Consider the following 20,294-nt stretch of genomic DNA (forward strand, 5'->3'; position numbering starts at 1 on the left):
GAAATTTGGTTTATTTGAATTTCACTAATAAATTCTGATAGGCCTCTAGGGCTAGGCCACCAGTTGATGTGTGTCACTTTATTCTTCCTGCTCTATTGATGGAGCCACTTGAAGACTAGGCATCATTTCTATGCTTCATCCTCTGGTGCACAAAGTACTTTTTCCCCAATTTGTACCACAAAGCATTTTTGTCCTATGCACTCATATATTAGAGACATCTTTAGTGGTGAAATCCTTTTGTTCCTTATCTTTGTTTCTCTGTTCATTTTTGAATTGATAGTATATTTACATGGTTTAAAATTCAAGAGGTACAAGAATAGTATACAGGGAAATTGCTTTTTCTCATCTCTGTACCCCAGCTACTCAGTCCCTCCCCTAGAAGTAACTAATGTAATACATTTCTTATATTTCCTCCCAGATACATTTTATGTATACACTAGCAAAGACATATATTTTTCCCTCTTTTTTTTTCCGTAAATGGTAGTACTGCATAGTTTTGTATATCTTGGTTGCTTCATCTAACAATATTTATTGAAGTTTGTTCCATATCATTCTATAAAGATCTTCCTTGGTCTTGGATATAGCAGCAGAGTGATACATTGAATGGACATTCCATAGTTTAATCTTTCTTCTATTGATGAGCTTTTGGGTTATTTCAGATCTTTTGGTATTATAAGTAATGCCCAGTTTAACATAATTTATTGAATCTGTCTGCAGTAGATGAACACTTATGACCTTTTGCTATTAACAATACTGAAATACATACATTGTATAAAATTCATTTTGCACAAATAAGAGTATATATATAGTATGAATTCCAAAATAATGAGAGTGCCTATTTTTTCCAGGAATGATTCTAGATGGTAGCATGTAACAGTGAACAAAACAGTGACAAATCCCTCTTTTTAATAGAGCTCATATTAGGGTGCCTGGGTGGCTCAGTGGGTTAAGGCCTCTGCCTTTGGCTCAGGTCATGGTCCCAGCGTCCTGGGATCAAGCCCCGCTTCAGGTTCCCTGCTCAGCAGGGAGCCTGCTTACCTTGCTCTCTCTCTGCCTGCCTCTCCGCCTACTTGTGATCTCTCTCTCTCTGTCAAATAAATAAATAAAATCTTAAAAAAAATAGAGCTCATATCAAAGCAGAAGGTAGACAGTAAAATAAAAAATAGATTTGATGTCAGATGGTGATAATTGCTTCTGAGAGAAATGAAGCAAGCAAGGAGGAAAATATGTGGCAGGAGGGAGGAGTTCTGATTTGGAATCACATCATCAGAAAAGATTTCTTTGAGAAAGTGACATTGAATAAAGATCTGAAAGAAGTGAGGGAATATTTTGGGGTGACATAATAGCAAGTGCAAAGACTCTGCTGTAGGAATTGTTCTGGTATTTTTGAAGAACAGCAAGGAAGCTTGTGTGGCTAGAGTGAATGAGAGGAAAGTAGCAAAAGATGAGATCAGAATAGTTATGGAAGGGACATGAAATATGAAGTAGGATATTCTGTGCTATTGTGAAGACATTTCTTTTTACTGTGAATAAGGCAGGAAGCCATTGGAGGGTTTTGAACAGTAGAATAACATTAATTAGTGAATTGACAGGGTAGAATGAAGAAGGGAAAAGTTGGAATAGAGACAGGTTATTAGGCTACAACGATAACTGAGGCTAGAAGTAATGGTGGCTTGAAACCCTTAGCTAGAAGTGGAGATGATGAGAAGTTATCAGGTACTGGATTTCCCAAAAAATGGGATGTAACCTGTGAGAGGGAAGAGTTAATGATAACTCATTTGTGTATGTGTGTGTGTGTGTGTGTGCACGCACATGCGCATGTGGTGCCAGTGTATGTTTTGCTTGAACAATTAGGATTGGGTTTCCATTTGTTGAGATGGTTAAGACTATGGGAAGAGCAAGTTTGGGTGTAAGATAAGGAATATGTTATAGGATGTGTTAAATTTATAGAGCTTATTAGACAAGTAGAAATATCCAGGAGATGAGAATCTTCTTTTTGGATACATAGTTTTCCAGTGAGCCTTCACTTGAATAAATCCTTGGTGAGATCTACATACAGCACTGACCTTCAAGCTTATGTTCAGCTATACCTGAAACCCAGACTGAAAAATCATGGTTACGAACATTTCAAGGTGTTATTTTGTTCAGTCTTGCTCACAAGGTTAACTGGCCTTTGCATTAAATTCAATTGTGTGCATAACTTGTACCAGTCTGAAATAGACCACATTATAAAAGAAAAACTTGAATATGATGAATATCCAAAGTGTTCTCAAGAAGAAATATCCTATTAGTGTGGCAGTACTGGTTTTATCATCGTAATTCCTACTGTTGTGTTTCTTAGCATTCAGCTTTGACATACTCAGCTCTTGGGATTTATTGCTGGACTTACTGATTTGTGGCATGAATTAGGAAATTTTGCATAACAGGGAATTCTCTGAGTGTGTGGGATGGCCAGAAAAAATATCAGTCCATACATACAAAGTTGGAGCCAACTTACAAGTAAATGAATTAACTATAAAGCTTGAATAAGGTACTTCACCGAGGTTAAAGGTTAGCAAGAATAAGTTCCACCATCTTATTTGTCAAATACTAGGTTGAGGTAAGAACCATGCTTCCATTTTGGTGTTTAAAATATCACTTCAGGGGTGACTGGGTGGCTCAGTTGGGTAAGCATCTGCCTTCAGCTCAGGTCATGATCCCTGGGTCCTGGGAATTGAGCCCCGTGTCAGGCTCCCTGTTTGGCAGGAAGCCTGCTTCTCCCTCTCCCTCTGCCTGCCTCTCTGCCTGCTAGTGCACACTCACACTCTGTGTGTATGTGTCTCTCTCTCTGTCAAATAAATAAAGTCTTTAATAAAATAAAATAAAACAAAATAAAATAAAATACCACTTCAAACGAGGGAGTTTCTACATAAATCTCTAAGTTAACTTTATTTGTCCTCCCTAAAATAAACATTACCTTCTGAGCTTTTGAAGCCCAATTGAAAATATACAACATTAGCTATGCACATGTTAACACTATGTTAAACATAGTGTTCTGGTGACATTTAGCAGTGTTCCGTAATTTGCTAAATGAGCAGGTGTACAATCATATTAGTTATGCAGATGTTAATTTGCAGTAACATGTGCTTCCTGATTTGGGGGTTCTTATCTAAACTATGACCAGTTAAAAAAATAAATAAATAAACTACCACCAGTAAGATTTGTTCCTTAATTCGGGAATTATTACAAAGTATGTATGTGTGATTCCCACTGTTTGAACCATTAATCTCGTTTAATGTGCTGTAAACTTCAGGAACATTCCTGTTAATGCCATTCCTATGGCTTGAGGTACAATGCAGGTGACAATGAAATCTCCCTTTCTGTGGGATTCCTTAGTTAGAGCACAGCTGTAGGCAACATAGAAAAAGGAAGCCTCACAGATGCAATATAGGGCACATAAGAGGAGATGGAAATGCGGTCTCATACTGCATATTGCATCAGCTTTCCCTCTCAGGATTTGATAAACAAATATGCTAATCCTCACAAAATAGATACAAAAACAGTTGAAAATAAAATTGTGCTTGCTGACCTAACTGACTAATCTTTACCTGTAGTTTTTATCATTCCTTCCGCTAGTGTTTCTGATTCCTATATACCCTTGGTCCCTGGATTGCCAAGGCTAACAGTTTATAAAGTGTATATATACATGTATATACATATACATATATGTATAAATCTGGTCATACAATTTTTATTTTTGTGTTGAAAAAATAGAAGTCTGCATAGGCTAATATAGGAAACACCCGACCGAGGTACCAGCCTCCCAGAATGAAAAAATGTTAACATTTCATCATACTTAATACAGATATTTGCTTTTAAAAAAATAAAACATTAAGAGATAAAATTGAAGTTTCCAGGGTTTTACTTGTTCCAGTATCACTTTCCTCCCCCAAGAAACACGGTCATTAATCTGCTAAGTATTTATTCTGTGTTTTCAAAATTTTGATATATATATATATATATATATATACACACACACACACACACATACATACATACGTACATACATTTATAATTTATAAACAATACATAAGATTGTTCTGTTTCATTTTTAATTAGATGAATGCTATTATACTGCATACAACATTTTCCATGATGTTTACTTTTCCATTCAGAATTGTAATTGAGATCTGTTCTTATTGGAATATTTAGCTGTAGAACACTCACTATAAATGCTGAGTTGTATTCCATTATGTGAATATAGAACAATTTATTTATCCATTTCATAGCCCCCTGGCATGTGGGTTGTTTCCAGTTTTTGTCCTGTTGTAAACATTGCTGCAGTTAACATTCTTGTCTTCTTGACTTTTTGACCCATCAATGGAAAGATTGGGTTATACTTATGGTAAGCACACTTTAGATGTATTAGATGCTAATAAATGTTTATTTTCTTTTGTTATCCTAATTTTTACTACCACTGTTGGCACAATCAAATTCTGATTTTTTTTGCCTCCTCATCTATACTCGTTATATTACAAGACTTTTTTTTACTTTAATTTGATGACTCTAAAATGGTATTTTGTTGGTTGTTTTCATTTGCATTTCCCTGATGACTGGTGAGGTTGAGCGTCTTTTTATTACTTGCTATATGATCTTGGGCAAATGACTCAAGTTTTCTGTTCTGTAGTTTCTTCCTTTATAAAATGACAATGGTAATATCTATTATATAAGGTGACAGAGGAGGTATTTAATAAAAGTTAATTTTGGTGATGATTGTGATGATTGTGATCATGGTTACTATTACTTCTAGTACTACTATCACTGTTATTGTTGTAGTTTTTCTTATTATACTTTCCCCTTTTATGTGCTATACATATATGCATATATACATATATTAATATATATCACTTATGCATGTATATCACTTATAAAGTTATATATATATATATATTCCTTTCGCCACTTTTAGTTGTATTTGTACACTGAATTTGTACACTGAATTTTTCAGTTGTATTTGTACACAGAAATAATAGATTTTCCCTGCCTGCCATTTTCATACTTCAGCTCATTTTAACATGAAATTATTTATTAAAGTTTAACACTTATTTCAACTAATACATGAAAAATTATTTCCGTATTGTTAGAAGCATTTCTGGAATGTATACAAATGGAAAAATATTTATTTATATAGAGAGATCACAGTTTTTAAATCAATATATCTAAAACAAGTTGGGCATTTACTTGTTGGATATACATATATGTATGAATAAAGTTACATAAATATTTTTAGGTGGTTTTTTAATACTACTGTTACTGGCTTTATTTATCCTGGTTTTGTGTAGAGTATACTTACTAAGAAGTGTCATATTTTTACTTCTCCACATACTCTTTATAATATGATTTAATATATCACTTGATGCTGATTTAAGATACAGGTTTTGTTAATATGAAACTACTTCCAATAACAAAAAGAATTTGTTGAGTGATATGCATATATTCATTCAAACTGTATTATTATGGTTAAATAAAATTGTAAATGTTAGCTATCTTTTGGAGATACTTCCCTAATTAGTAGTTTACATATGACCATGTATGTAAGAAAAAATGAGTAGACATTTAAGTCTATATGCATGTGCCTAGGCTCACACATAGTAGGTCTTCAACAAGTATTTGCTGGATAAATGAATGGATTAATAATATTGATGCTGACTCCAGGAATCAATCTTTCTCACTGGAATTTTGAGATAAAGTAGGTATAAAAATTTATTGTGATTTATAGTAGTTACCATTATGTAAATCATTCAGTGTTACCCATTTGTAATATCTTAATATCTGCTACAACTTACAGATATCTTGTCACATGTTGTATGTACCCACTGGGAGCAGAAATTAATAGGGGATTTATGAAAGCTGCCTAAATTAGATCAGGAAAAGATTATAGCCATGTTTACTTTATGCCAGTGAGCATCCCTCAGTTGTAAGGAAATAAATTTGTAGAACAATTGCAGATAAAAATCCAAATATGAAAGGAAATGTAAGAATACTTAATGGGGCTTTTATGTAATTAATATCTTGATGTTAACACATTTAATAATAATATAAATGTCTTTATTATACATCATTATCTTTCTACAGACAGTATTTTATGACGTTTCATTATTATTTGGTCAATTAACAGTGACAATTTAAGCACTCAAATTAATTCATCAGATTCAAAACCAGTGGCTATATGGTTTTTCTTTTGCATATGGAAAGATCACATTTGATTATAGTCCTCATTATGAACATGAGTACCATAGGGCCATTTATGATAAAATCAATTACTGAAGTTTTTGTATTGAGACTTAGAAAAAAAAATCTCTTCAGTCCCATTCAAATAATTTCAGATAATAAAATCACTATAATTTAAGTTTTTACATTATGATATTTTTGGTGTAAGCACTTTTCACATAAGATTTACCTGCTCACAAATTTTTAAGTGCACAATACAATATTATTTTTACTAACTATAGCTACAATTTTGTACCACTGATCTTTAGAACTTATTCATCTTATATAACAGAAACTTTATACACTTTGAACAGCAACTCCCCACTTCTGCCTCCCTTGGTCCCCGGCAACCACAATTCACTCTTTGTGTCTATGAATTTGACATTTTAGATGCTTTATAATTATGCAGTTTTTGACTTTCTACGACTTGCCTATTTTAAGTAGCATAATGTTCCCCAGGTTCATCCTTGTTATTATATATGGCAGGATTTTCTTTCTTTCTTTCTTTTTTTTAAGGGTGAGTAACATTTCACTATATGTATATACCACATTTCTTTATTCATTCATCTTTTGATGGACATTTAGATTCTTTTCATATCTTGGCTGTTTTGTGAATAATACTACAGTAAATATGGGAGTGCAGTATCTCTTTGAGATTCTCAGTTCTTTTGTTTATATACCCAGAAGTAGGATTGGTAGATCATATGGTAGTTGTAGTTTTAATTATTTGTAGAATCGCCGTAGTGTTCTCTGTAGAAGATACACCATTTTAAATTTCTACCAACAATGTACAAGTGTTCCAATTCCTCTACGGCATCCTCATTAACACTTCGTTTTAGTTTTGGTAAGAGCCGTTCAAAGAGCTGTGAGGTGATATCTCATTGTGGTTTTGATTCGTATTACCCCCATGATATTGAGGGCATTTCCATATACCTGTTGGCCATCTGTATGTCTTCTTTGGAGAAATGTCTATTGGGCTTAAATTGAGTTATTAAATTGCCCATATTTTAATAAATCATGGAATATTTAACTTTTTAAAGCTTTTGAAACATAGAATAAAAGTATCCTAGGATAGGTAACATTTTGAAACATTATGAAAGCAGGACATTTTTAATATAAGAAGACTTTAGTGCTATCTGGATCAAAGTTTCATATGTCATTACCTCTCTTCAAATTCTCTATTTATCTAAGCCTGTGCTGTGATCAGTAGGGAATGCTTTCAAGGACAAGAAAGCCAAAGGCAATAATAACCACTGGTTAATATTTACTGATCTTGGCAAAAACTTTATTGTTTGTGAAAGGCTGTTTAGTTAAAGAACTATTTTAAACTAGCTTTGCTCTAGTAATTCTCAAAATAGTAGTGCCCAATCATGGAAGTCTTACCATTTCTTCAACCTAAGATAAAGCCAATTTACATACTACAACGGAAATAGATTAGGATTTAGGATATTTAAGATGTCTAATCTTAATTTTAAACAACTTGTTTATTTGAGAAGGGGAGAAGTTGGAATATATTTTAATGAAAAAAATGCAAAAATACAAAGTCATACAAAATGAGCATTATGTATGTCTGGGTTACTCCAGAGTCTTGTTAGTTTGCAGAAAATCTTACAATAACTGTTATACTGTAGCATTTTCATCCTATATGTACTTGGTTAACTAGTCTCCCATAGTGGGGTTTAAGGCATATTGGGAGATTAGGACAGTTTTCTTGACTATTTCTTTGGGAAAATTTTTCTGATATTCCAGAAGTAATTAAAATATGATTCAGGTACTTTTTTTTTAAATTAACAAAGGATATGATTTTTGGACTGTCATTTTTTATATAGAGTTGTCTTAACCCGGGCATGGTTTGGACATGAGGTCATGATTTTCAAATGTAATTATTATCTAGTCTGCTTAGACTCTGTCACTTTAGATCAGTTGTAGTGGTAAAGCTTAGAACTAAATGTTAGTACTTAATTATTCAGGTAATTAATTTTATGTTATTTTTTCTAGGAAGTTCATTTAATTTTCCTATATTTGACACCATTAATACAAAGGGGGTCTTAATGGACTTGCAGTATTTGATGCATCCTATAACATGTATAGAAATTTTTCTAAATGTTAACATGTGAACACATCGCTTAGCAAAAATGTACTGTAGTTGTGTGTTGCTTTTCCTCTAAAGAAAATTAGTAACTCATTTGTGATCTCTTTAACAAAAATCAGATACGTTAAAATAATAAAAATAATGATTTCCTTAAAATGAAATTATATTTTTAAAATAATAAGCATTATTATTATGGTCATATGATTCAATGATGAAGTTTAGCAGCATACATTTGGGGGTAAAAGCATATCACTACTTGAATGAAAAAACAATGTTGGCTTTACTTTTCTCATGTTTTTTAATGGTCCCATTACTTACAACCCTATTTTTATATTAGAAGAAGTAAACTGCCAACACCTGAGTACAATAGAAACTGTGGAATTTTTGTATAGGAGGGTTTAGGGATTTGCCATAAAGCTTCATTTTCATAGCAGATAGCTACATTGTTTTTTAGTTTGGTTTTTGAAGTGGATGTTCTGAGGTAGAGCTGATGGAGGTTATGGGGGGCTAAAGCCACTCCTTGGCACTGCTGCTTCTCACAGTTTCAGGTCATTTGAACTCTTAAGACCTAGAGGATTACCTTCTGAACAGAGCATAACTAAATATTTTCTTCTAATAAGGCAAATAGTACTAAAAACTGTTATGGAGCCAAAGATAATTTAAAAAAACCAAGTCTTTGAAGTTCATTAATTATGTGCATGTAAATGGTGCTGTTGTTGTGCAACTTGCAAATGGTTCATATTTATTCTTCAAAGCAATCTCAGCAGGAATTTTTATATGACAACCTGTTTAGCAGTTAAAGTTACTTTACATACTTTAAAGCAGATCCACTGAATTAAAGACATTCTAAATTTTAGCATATTTTAGGATAAATGCATAACTGCTTTTTTCCTCAATTAATCCAAATTAGGTAGAGTTTACTATATATTTAATTCCAGTGCTACTGTAGATACCTGGTAAAGGAGTAGTGAATGTTGCACATTAGGTAAGAAACTGCAATTGATTTTTGGTACTATTTGGCTTATCTTTTCTGCTTAAGTGCTGAAATTTAATTTGTAGGGAAACCTCTAAATTGGTCTACATTATTATATTTATCCTCTTTGAACTAATGAAATAAACACATTTACTGATTTTTGGCATAAGTTTTATTAATGTAGTTAATATGCCTTACTAATTGATTTAATGTGATTGGATTAATACCATTATTGTTTATGAATAAACGTTTTTCCTTTAGTTCAAAAGAATGTAGAAGCTTCAGAAGAAAAGAAGATCCTGCCTGCAAAGAAGAAAGTGAAAGAATTGAGAATTTTGGATCCCAAAACGGCCCAGAATCTGTGTATGTGATTATTTTCTGTATAAGGGGTGGTGGTGATGGTGGTGATGAGGTGGTGATGAATATTTTTACACAAAGTTATAACTAAATTGAATAAGTATATTTAGCATCTCCTAGAAACAAAATTGTGTGTAAACATGATTTGAGTTGCCTTTTTGTCATTCTGCCAGAATGGAAACCATCATAATTTAGTCTTCCTCAGGCCAGATGAAACATGAATAATAAAGCTTTGGAAAATACTGATAATTAAGCACTGTTAGAAGACAGAGTAAGACATTAGGATCACTCACAGAGTTCAAGAGTGTCATTTTCCCCCTTTCCGCCTATACCTGGGTATATTCACTGATCACATTGGGCAAATCCTTTTATTGCCATTCCTTTATAGTTGATGTAATTGTGATGTTAGAGAGTTAAATTGTTAACCACTGCACTTAAAAACTGGTTGGTGAACTGGGGAAGGAACTAAGATGGCAAAGGAGTTGGGGGACCCAACGCTTGTTATGGCTTTTGAACACAGCTAGGTAGTTATCAAATCATGCTGAATGCTCAAGAAAATAATTGGAGGTCTGAGAGAAAAAAAAAAAAAAACAACTGCGAGTCAACAATTAGAAAAGCTACTACCTTTTGGAAGGAATCCCAGAGCATGAAGGAAGAGAAAAGGAGACAGAAGGTTTATTTGTTTCAATTATAACTAAAAACATCCTAATCTAGGGAACACAGACATCAAAATCTGAGAAGCAAAAGATTTCCTATTAAATCTAACAAAAGCTGACCATTGCCAAGGCATATAATAGTCAAGTTCACAAAATACAGAAAAAAGAATCATGAGAGCAGTAAAGGAAAAAAAAAAAAAAAGGTCCTTAAACTACAGAGGAAAATAGATCACATTCGCAGCAGATCTGTCCACAGAAACATGGCAGACCACAAGAGAGTGGCAGGCTATATTCAATGTGCTGAATGGGAAAACTATGCAAACAGAAATTCTTTATCCAGCAAAGCTGTCATTCAGAACAGGAGAGATAAAAGAGTTTCCCAGACAAACAAAAACTAAAGGAGTTCATGGCCAGTAAACCAGCCCTGCAAGAAATCTTAAAGGGGAATCTTGGAGTAGAGGGGGGAAAAAAAAAGGCAACAAAGACTAGAAAGGAACAGAGAACATCCCCAGAAACACCAAATCTACAGGTAACACAGTGGCACTATATTAATATCTTTTAGTAATCACTCTGAAAGTAAATGGACTAAATGCTCCAATCAAAAGACAGCATATCAGAATGGATTAAAAAAAGCAAGATATATCTATATTCTCCCTCCAAGGGACTCATTTTAGACCTAAAGACACCTGCAATTGAAAGTAAGGGGATGGACAGCCATCTATCATGCTAATGGATGTCAAAAGAAAGCTGGAGTAGCCATACATAATCAGAGAAACTAGATATTTAAGCAAAGACTGTAATGAGAGATGAAGAAGGGCATTATATCATAAAAAAGGATTCTACCATCAAGAAGATCTAGCAATTGTAAATATTTATGCCCCCAAATTGGGAGCACCCAAATACATAAATCAATTAATGGTAAGCATAAAGAAACTCATTGATAATAATACAATAATAGTGGGTAACTTTAACACCCCACTTAGAGCAATGGACAGATCAGATCATCTAAGCAGAAAATCAATAAGGAAACAATGTCTTTGAATGACACACTGGACCAGATGGACTTCACAGATACATTCACATTTCATCTAAGCAGAAGAATACACACTCTTTTTCCGTCTACATGGAACAGTCTCCAGGATAGATACGTCCTGGGTCACAAATGAGGCCTCAAGAAGTGCAAAAAGTTTGAGATCATACCATGCATATTTTCAGACCACAACACTATGAAACTTGAAGTCAATCACAAGAAAAAAATTCAGAAAGACGACAAATACATGGAGGTTAAAAAACATCCTACTAAAGAATGAATAGGTCAACTAGGAAATTAAAGAAGAAATTAAAAAAATTACATGGAAACAAATGAAAATGAACACTTGACACTCCAAAAACTTTGGCATGCAGCAAAGGCAGTCCTAAGAAGGAAATACATTGTAATGCAAATCTACCTCAAGAAACAAGAGAAGTCTCAAACACACCCTAACCTTACACCTAAAGCAGTTAAAAACAGAACAGGAAATAAACCCTAAATCCAGCAGAATAAGGGAAATTACTAATAAAGATTGTAGGAGAAATCAATGATACAGGAAAAAAACAACACAAAAACCATTAGAACAGATCAATGATACTAAGCACTCCTACTTTGAAAGACCCAGTAAAACTAGCCAGACATATCAGAGAGAGGGGGAGAGAGAGAGAGAGAGAGAGAGAGAGAGAGAAATCAAACAGATAAAATAACAAATGACCAAAGAGAGCTCAGAGACAAAAACATAGACATACAAACAATTATAAGGCAATACTATGAAAAATTACATGCCAACAAACTGGGCAATCTGAAAGAAATGCAGAAACTCATAGAAACTTAGACTGCCAGAACTGAAACAGGAAGAAATAGAAAACTTGAACAGACCCTTAACTAGCAATGAAATTGAATCAGTAACCAAAAATCTCCCAACAAACAGGAGTCCTGGGCCAGAAGGCTTCCCAGAGGACTTCTACCAGACATTTAAAGAAGAGTTAAAACTATTCTTCTTAAACTGTTTCAAAAAATAGAAATGGAAGGAAAACTTCCAAAGTCATTCTAAAAAGTCAGCATGACCTTGATTCCAAGACTGGACAAAGACTGTACTAAAAAGGAGAATCACAGGCCAATATCTCTGATGAATATGGATGCAAAAATTCTCAATAAAATACTAGCTAATTTAATTCACTAGTACATTAAAAGAATTACTCAACATGATCAAGTGGGATTTATTCCTGGGCTGCAGGGGTATTTCAATATTTGTAAATTAATCACTGTGATACACCACATTAATGAAAGAAAGGATATGGACCACTGATCTCAATAGATGCAGAAAAAGCATTTGACAAAATATGCCATCCTTTATTGATTAAAAACCATCAACAGAGTAAGGATGGGTGGAAAATGTCTCAATATCATAAAGGCCATATACAAAAGACCCACAGGTGATAACATCCTCAATGGGGAAAAACAGAGCTTTTCCTCTATGGTCAGGAACAAGACAAGGTTGTCTACTCTCAGCGCATTACTGTTAAACATAGTACTAGAAGTCTTAGCCTCAGTAATCAGACAACAGAAATAAAAAGCATCAAAATTGGCAAGGAAGAAGTCAAGCTTTCACTATTTTCAGATAACATGATACTCTTATGTAGAAAACCTGAAAGACTACACCAGAAATTGCTAGAAGTAATACATGAATTCAGCAGAGTTCCAGGATTTAAAATGAACTTGGAGAAATCCACTGCATTTCTATCCACCAATGATGAAGCAGCAAAAAAGTAACTAAGGAACCAATCCTGTTTGCACTTGCACCAAAAACCATGATACCTAGGAATAAACTAATTAAAGAAGTAAAAGATCTGTACTCTGAAACTTCAGAACAGTTATGAAAGAAATTGAAGAGGACACAAAGAAATGGAAAAGCATTCAATGCTCATGAATTGAGAGGACAAACATTGTTAAAATATATATACTACCCAAAGCAATCTACACATTTAATGCAAGCCCTATCAAAATACCAGTATCATTTTTCACAATCCTAAAATTTGTATGGAAGCACAGAGGACCCTGAATAGGCAAAGCAATATTGAAGAAGAAAAAACTGGAGGCAACACGATTCCAGATTTCAAGTTACATAACAAAGATGTAGTGGTCAAGACAGTATGGTACTGGCACAAAATTACACACATAGATCAATGGATTAGAATAGAAAACCAAGAAATGGACCCACAAGAATATGGTCAACGTACCTTTGAGAAAGCAGGAACAAATATCCAATGGAGAAAAGACAGTCTCTTCAACAAATGATGTTGGGAAAACTACCCCAAGATCCAGCTTTTGTATCCCAAAGGACACAAAGTATACATTTGAAGAGGTACATGCACCCTGGTGTTTGTAGCAACATTATCAATAATATCCAGACTAAGGAGAGAGCCAAGATGTCCATTGATTGATGAATGGATAGAGATTGTGTGTGTGTGTGTGTGTGTGTGTGTGTGTGTGTGTGTTTGTGTGTGTGTGTGTGTGTGTATATGTATGTAATAGGATATTACTCAGCCATCAGAAAGAATGAAATCTTACCAATGATGTGAATGCAGCTTATATGTATTATGCTAAGTGAAATAAGTCAATCAGAGAAAAACAAATTCCATATAATTTTAGTCATATGTGGAATTTAAGAAGGAAAACAGATGAACATATGGGAAGTGGAATAAGAAAAAAAAGGAGAGAGGGAAACATATAAGTATTATATAAGTATAAGAGACTCAAGGATACAGAACAAACTGAGGGTTGATGAAGGGAGGAGGGTGGGGCATGGGTTAGATATTTGATAGGTATTAAAGGGCACTCATTGTAATAAGCACTGGGTATTGTATGTAAGTGATGAATCATTGAATTCTGGTCCTGAAACCAATATTGTACTTTATGTTAACTAAATGTAAATAAAAGTTAAAGTGTTTAGTGAACCTTAAAGCCTTTAACAAATCAGTCAGCCATTAAATACGTTTTTGCTAAAGCAGCTGGACAGTTAAACCCATCTTTATTTAACTAGGCCTTAGATTTTATTTTGGCATGTTCTCCCCTCTCTATTGAATTCAGCATTTTTTTTAAAACCGCCATGTAGACTATTTTTATATTCTGAGGATACTCAAACACTATGCATGAGAAATTACATCACATCAAGCATTTGTAATTATGCAAGGAAATACCATGGGAGTTTATTTTGTTAAGATCCCTTTGTTAAGGGATCAGATTAAAATAAACAAATCATCATTCTCCTGTGAGTTGGAATGTTGCTGTCAGAAGTCTCCTAATAGTTGTGAATGTGTACATTGCTTAGCTGAGAGTACATTTTCTTTATAAAGTGAATGCTCAGTAGTTAAAAAAAAAACAGTGTGATCTTAATTGCTAGTTGATATCTGTCAACATTATTTATTTAAATTATGGAGATCTCACTTGGTGTTTATGTCTAGGTAATCATTTGCCTAGACAGTGAGGATTGGTTTTTCCTTTAAGCTCCAATGAAATCATAGAGACCTTTACATGAAAAAAAAAATCAGAGGAATACATTCATGTTCTGGTGATAAGAACATAAATGTTCATTAAAATGTGTGTTTTGTGGAAGTTAAAGTGGAATGTGTTGTTAAAAAATACTTTCTGAATTAGTGTAAGCTTTTGTCAGTGTCATCTGCTGACTTATTTCAGTATGACATATATCCAACTGAGAAAAAATTGAGAAGGAAAATTATGAAAATATAGAGCTACTAATAGTATACCACATGATTTCCAGCAGGAATTCAGATAACACTGATGACACTCTTTTTCTTATGTGGGAGAATTGCAAAGTAGATTGATATGATTTTTTTTTTGTATTTGCTGACTTTATTGTCATTCCTGAGAAGTACTGTGTTGTATGCATCTGACAATAGCCATATTAAATTCAATGTTGAATTAAAAGGCCAACTTGAAATAAAATCTCTCATTAGTCATGTTGTATCAGCTTGATCTAAAATTCATAAGCATGTAGTCATCAGCATTATTAGTAGGGGTTTTAATTTATATATAAATATGTATAACCTGTAAACATCAGAGGCTGAAATAATAGGCCATTTTGCCTAGATGAGTAGTGTAGTCAGTCTCTCAAATGGAAACTACATTCATTTGTTCCTAACTGTAAATTAATATTGGTGACAAATTTCATATTTTGATTCTATGAAAATGAGAATAAGATATTTATAAGGGCTCTAAAATTTTGATACTGTTCTATTTTTAATAAAATCTACTTTTATTTTAAGCTATTTTCCTAGGATCATATCGTATGCCATATGAAGATATAAAAAATATTATTCTGGAGGTTAATGAAGACATGCTGAATGAAGCCTTAATTCAGGTAACTTGCATATTTTCCTTTTAAAATTCATTTTCTCAGGTATTTCTAGTTTGTTATTTTCTCAATGCAGTTGTGGGAAAATGTTCTTCTGTGTTTCAATAATAGAATCAGGAGTATCTAGCTTTGTTACCCGTAAGAGTATTCGACATAGAAGATCTAAGTTTTTGGTTTGTTTCTACCTATCATTCAGTGCACATAAAATTGCATGTCACAACAACTCCGTTAAGTAAATATTATTACTACAACTTTATGAAGGTAATAGCAGGAAGGTCAAAAGGGTAAATACCTTGCTGATGACCAATTGGTAGATGTTAAAGTTATTCTTTATTAGGCGCATAACATGTGCTAGGAATTGTGTCAAGCCCTTTATATATTTTATCTCATTGAATCCTATTAATAACAATCCTATGAGGTACATACTATTGTCCTCATGTTACAGAAAAGAAAACTGAGGCTTAAGGACATTGCCCAGTATCACGTAGATGGTAAGTGGCAGAGTAGCAGAGCTGGAATTTGGAACAAGATCTCTCATAGTTCCAAATCTATTGCTTTTTCTGTTCTGTTCCATTATCCTGCCTTCCGTGAGCCAGTTATTTAGCTTGCTAAATCTCTTTCCATGTCTGAGAATACAAATGTATTAAACCAAATGATGTGCTCTGTAGAATAAAGCTCTGTACAAGATCTAACATATTATTACAATTCTTGATATTTCTGTTCCTGTCTAGTTTAATTTCTGGAAGGAAGAACTGTGAAGATTTTACTTATAAAGGCATAGTCGTTGTAAGGTTTTTTGGTTTCTGTTTTTAAGTCATGAAGGTTGCTTTGATTTTAAAGACAGTAGTTTATGCTATGAGAATTTTACCATATTGCCCTTAGACTGTCTAAATTTCAGAGTACCAGTGTCTGTCAAGTGTCTATCATTTGAGCAGGCTATGTCTGTATGGAACTTCCTATATGGAAGCTTGCGTTACAGATTACCTCATGTAAATGTTTTAAATGTAGATATTATATTATAAATTTAGATAAATAGAAATTTATTTTCTAGGGCTAAGGTTTAATGGGTTTATGTAGGCTCTTTATTATCATGATATATTTACGTTAATCTCAATAAGAGTTACACTTTAATCTCAGTAAGAGTTACGCTTTGATAAATCTCCCTGTGGAAAAGTTTTTTAAAAAAAAGTATTTTCTGTCCAGCTAGCAAGTTCACGCTTCTCTGAGTAGAGATGGAGAGCTGATCATATTTATTCTGCCCGTCTAAGTCCCATGATTCTTTGCACAAATAGTCAGAATGAGTGAGGAATGAAGCCTAAATGAGGTTTAGTTTTCCCTCTTTTTTTAATTGGACAGTTTAATTTTAAGATACAAAGAGACAAAAAAATTTCTGACTCCAAACCTTTTTAGTCTTTTCTCTGTAATTAAATTATAGTAAAATAAAATCATATTTTGAATAATTAATCAATTTAGCCATTTATTTTACCCGTGAAAACTATATAGCTTTTCCTTCACATACTTTGGTAAAGAAAAAAGAATGCAATTATTTAGAATGCTGCTGTGGTCGTTATTTGGCAGTAACATTCAAAACACTATTTTTTAAGTAATATTTTCAACTCTTCAGGGAATGTAAGAACCAGAGAAAGATTCTCACTTATGAATATCCTTCTAATATGCAACAAGCTTTTAAAATATATAGAGACACATTTATTATGTGGGATTCTTTTTCTGTTTCACTTTATTTTGTAGCATAGGGGCACCTGGGTGGCTCAGTGGGTTAAAGCCTCTGCCTTCGGCTCAGGTCATGATCTCAGGGTCCTGGGATCAAGCCCCGCATCAGGCTCTCTGCTCGGTGGGGAGCCTGCTTCCCTTCCTCTCTCTCTCTGCCTGCCTCTCTGCCTACTTGTGATCTCTTTCTGTCCAATAAATAAATGAAATCTTTAAAAAAAATCTTTAAAAAAAAAATACCAATTTGTTTCTCTTTAAATTGGGTAAGCCTGATCCAGTTTGGAGGAATGGATTGCTTTCAATTTGGAGATGACAATAAATTATGTATAAATTCTTGAATTTGCTGGTTTAATTATACCCACTATGCACTGAAAGCAACTGCTCTTGAAATCACAGTATTATTTGGGAAGATGAGTGATGGAGAATCATAAAGTATAGATCCTGCCAGGCTCCTTTAGTGCATGTTATACCAGATGCATCCATGTTATTCCTGTTTGCTGTGAATTGGGTTGAACTGGGCTTATATCATCTCTTCCTTTTTTCTAGACTTTCATTCACTTTTTTAAGCCTTTATCTCTTTCTTTTTTTCCCCCACATATTCATGTGTTTTACCCCTTGTATCCTTTGCCCCACAAATTTTGTGCCTTCTTTTTGTTGAAAGCATACCACTGAGGACTTTTTTTCAAGCCAGATTGCTTTTCTTCTCAATGCCAGACTCTCTGAAATTTCCTCTCATCCTTACCTTGCTCAGTCAAAAATCATTTCTTTCATTCTGCTTGTAGGAGAAAACAACATGTAATTTAATAGTATATGTGATTAGAATTGTGCCACTTGGATATAAGCACAGATGATATGTAACTCAGTGTGAGTTATTGAAGTTAGTAGTATGTTTATCCAGACAAATCAAACATCTGAGTATCTTTTGGTAAGGAGGAAGGTCCTGGATTGAAACAGTTACTCAGTTTGCCAGAACACAAAGGTGACTGCTTTTCTGAGGCAAGATAAAGGACTAAAATCACTACTGCTTTTTTTTTCCCCTCCCATCCCAGAAACATTTGCTTCAGTGATGCAAAAGTAATACCAATTTGTCATTCACAGGAGCTGTTTATAATTTATTTCTAATTACCATGTAGCACATTGATAATGCGTAGCATTAAATATGTATCATCAGATTAACTTTGTTGTAAGTTCTGTTTGATTACAGTGCTAAATTCTATCCATGCATAATCATAGTATATTGCTCACAGGAGATGTTTGTCTCTTCATAACAGCAAATACAACAAAAAACAAGGACACACTGCTTCCCAGAGAGTTAACACTAGTATTATCTCTCCAATATAGGTCAGTAGGCTCTTTCCAACCAGACAACTAATATATTTTAGTTACTTAGAATGAATATCTTATTTAAAAAACTCTCTATCTATCTAGTTTAATCAGCAAGAACAAGCCCAAATATCAGGCTATTAATAAGAATACCAATGTTTTCCTTATTTCAAAATGTATAAATTTAAGCTAGAAACTGATTTCATTGTGTGGAAGATGTTGAGATGTCCTAAAATACAGGAACACATGGAAACATTTAAAAAAAAGTATACCATATTTTGAGCTTGTTGAGGAGCTTTTAATATATAGAATTATGAGTTAGGTCCAAATAATGTGAACTAAATTTTGGTGATTCTTAGAGTTATTATTTCAGCTTTTAAAGTCTGTGTCAGTGTAATTTCAATTTGATCTACTGAGGAAAAAAAAATCTGAAACCATTGTTTTCAGACTACTGGGGGTAAAAATCAAATATTTATAGGCCTACTTACATATAGAACATTGACAAAGAAATGAAATAGCACTTGCAAAAAATTGATTCAAATGTTAAGGGAAAAATAAAAGTGTGTTTTACTTTAGAACGTTAGTGCATGTAAATGATTCTTAAATGCTGAGGAAAATGTGTTGCTAGGGAGATTATGGCCATATTCATAAAACATATATAGAAAATAGGATGATTAACATAGAAGGCAATGTAATATAACTGCAGAATAATTTACAAAGATATGTATTGAGCAGAGGTTTTTAACCAGGGATTCAAATCCCCCCTTTGGGGATTAATAGAATTCAGAGGCTCCTGAACTTAGATATGGAAAATACTGTATCTTTATTTGTTTAACTTTAAATTAACTGTAACTTTATTTTTTTAATTTTTATTTAATTTTTTTAACTTTAAATTAACATTTAGTATTTCATTTGATTAACAATGTAGGTAACATACCAAAGTAGTATTAATAGTACCTCTAACTTTCACTAATAGAAATCATAAATATTTTCATATCACATTACATTTGAGACAGGTATCTTGAAATATTATTTAAAGTCATTAATACTTCAAAATTACACTAGTTATTAAAGCTACCACTAGATTTTATTTTGTAATGTTTTAATCAAGATGCATATATATTGTTAATGTCACTTTTTAAAAAATATACTATTTTAATATAATCTGTTTCTTTTGTATTCCTTTGTGTTTTATTTTATTATAAGAAAAGGACCCATAAACTGGTGTTAAAGGCACAAATAAGAAGACCAGAAACTAGTACAGAAAAGTTTTCCAGTCAAGCTGACTGACATAAGTTGTTCCAGCTTCAGTCTCTCTAGCCACTAGCTATAGAGAATACACCATTGTGAAAATCCCAGACCCAGGGATGATGTTAGTACACCCTCCTAGTCCACAGAGACCAAGAAGGACCACATTAGAAGGGTAAGGAAACAGCTGTGGTCTGACCATATTTTCCTTCCCCATTATCACCTTATGGAGATCACTGGGAGCATCTGTTGGAGGGATAAGA

General features: G+C 33.3%; 1 protein-coding gene across 2 annotated transcripts in view; it reads left to right on the forward strand.

Moving 5' to 3' along the window:
* DIAPH2 (diaphanous related formin 2) overlaps positions 1-20,294 on the forward strand; it is a 1,022,518-nt gene that overhangs the window by 454,649 nt on the left and 547,575 nt on the right. For both annotated transcript variants that reach the window (XM_080794734.1, XM_080794733.1), the window contains 2 exons: positions 9,576-9,677; positions 15,644-15,738. In XM_080794734.1, coding sequence (XP_080650860.1) covers positions 9,576-9,677; positions 15,644-15,738 — 197 coding nt within the window. The remainder of the gene's footprint in view (positions 1-9,575; positions 9,678-15,643; positions 15,739-20,294) is intronic.

Source organism: Martes martes (genome assembly GCF_963455335.1).
Source record: "Martes martes genome assembly, chromosome: X".
Taxonomy (NCBI): Eukaryota; Metazoa; Chordata; class Mammalia; order Carnivora; family Mustelidae; genus Martes; species Martes martes.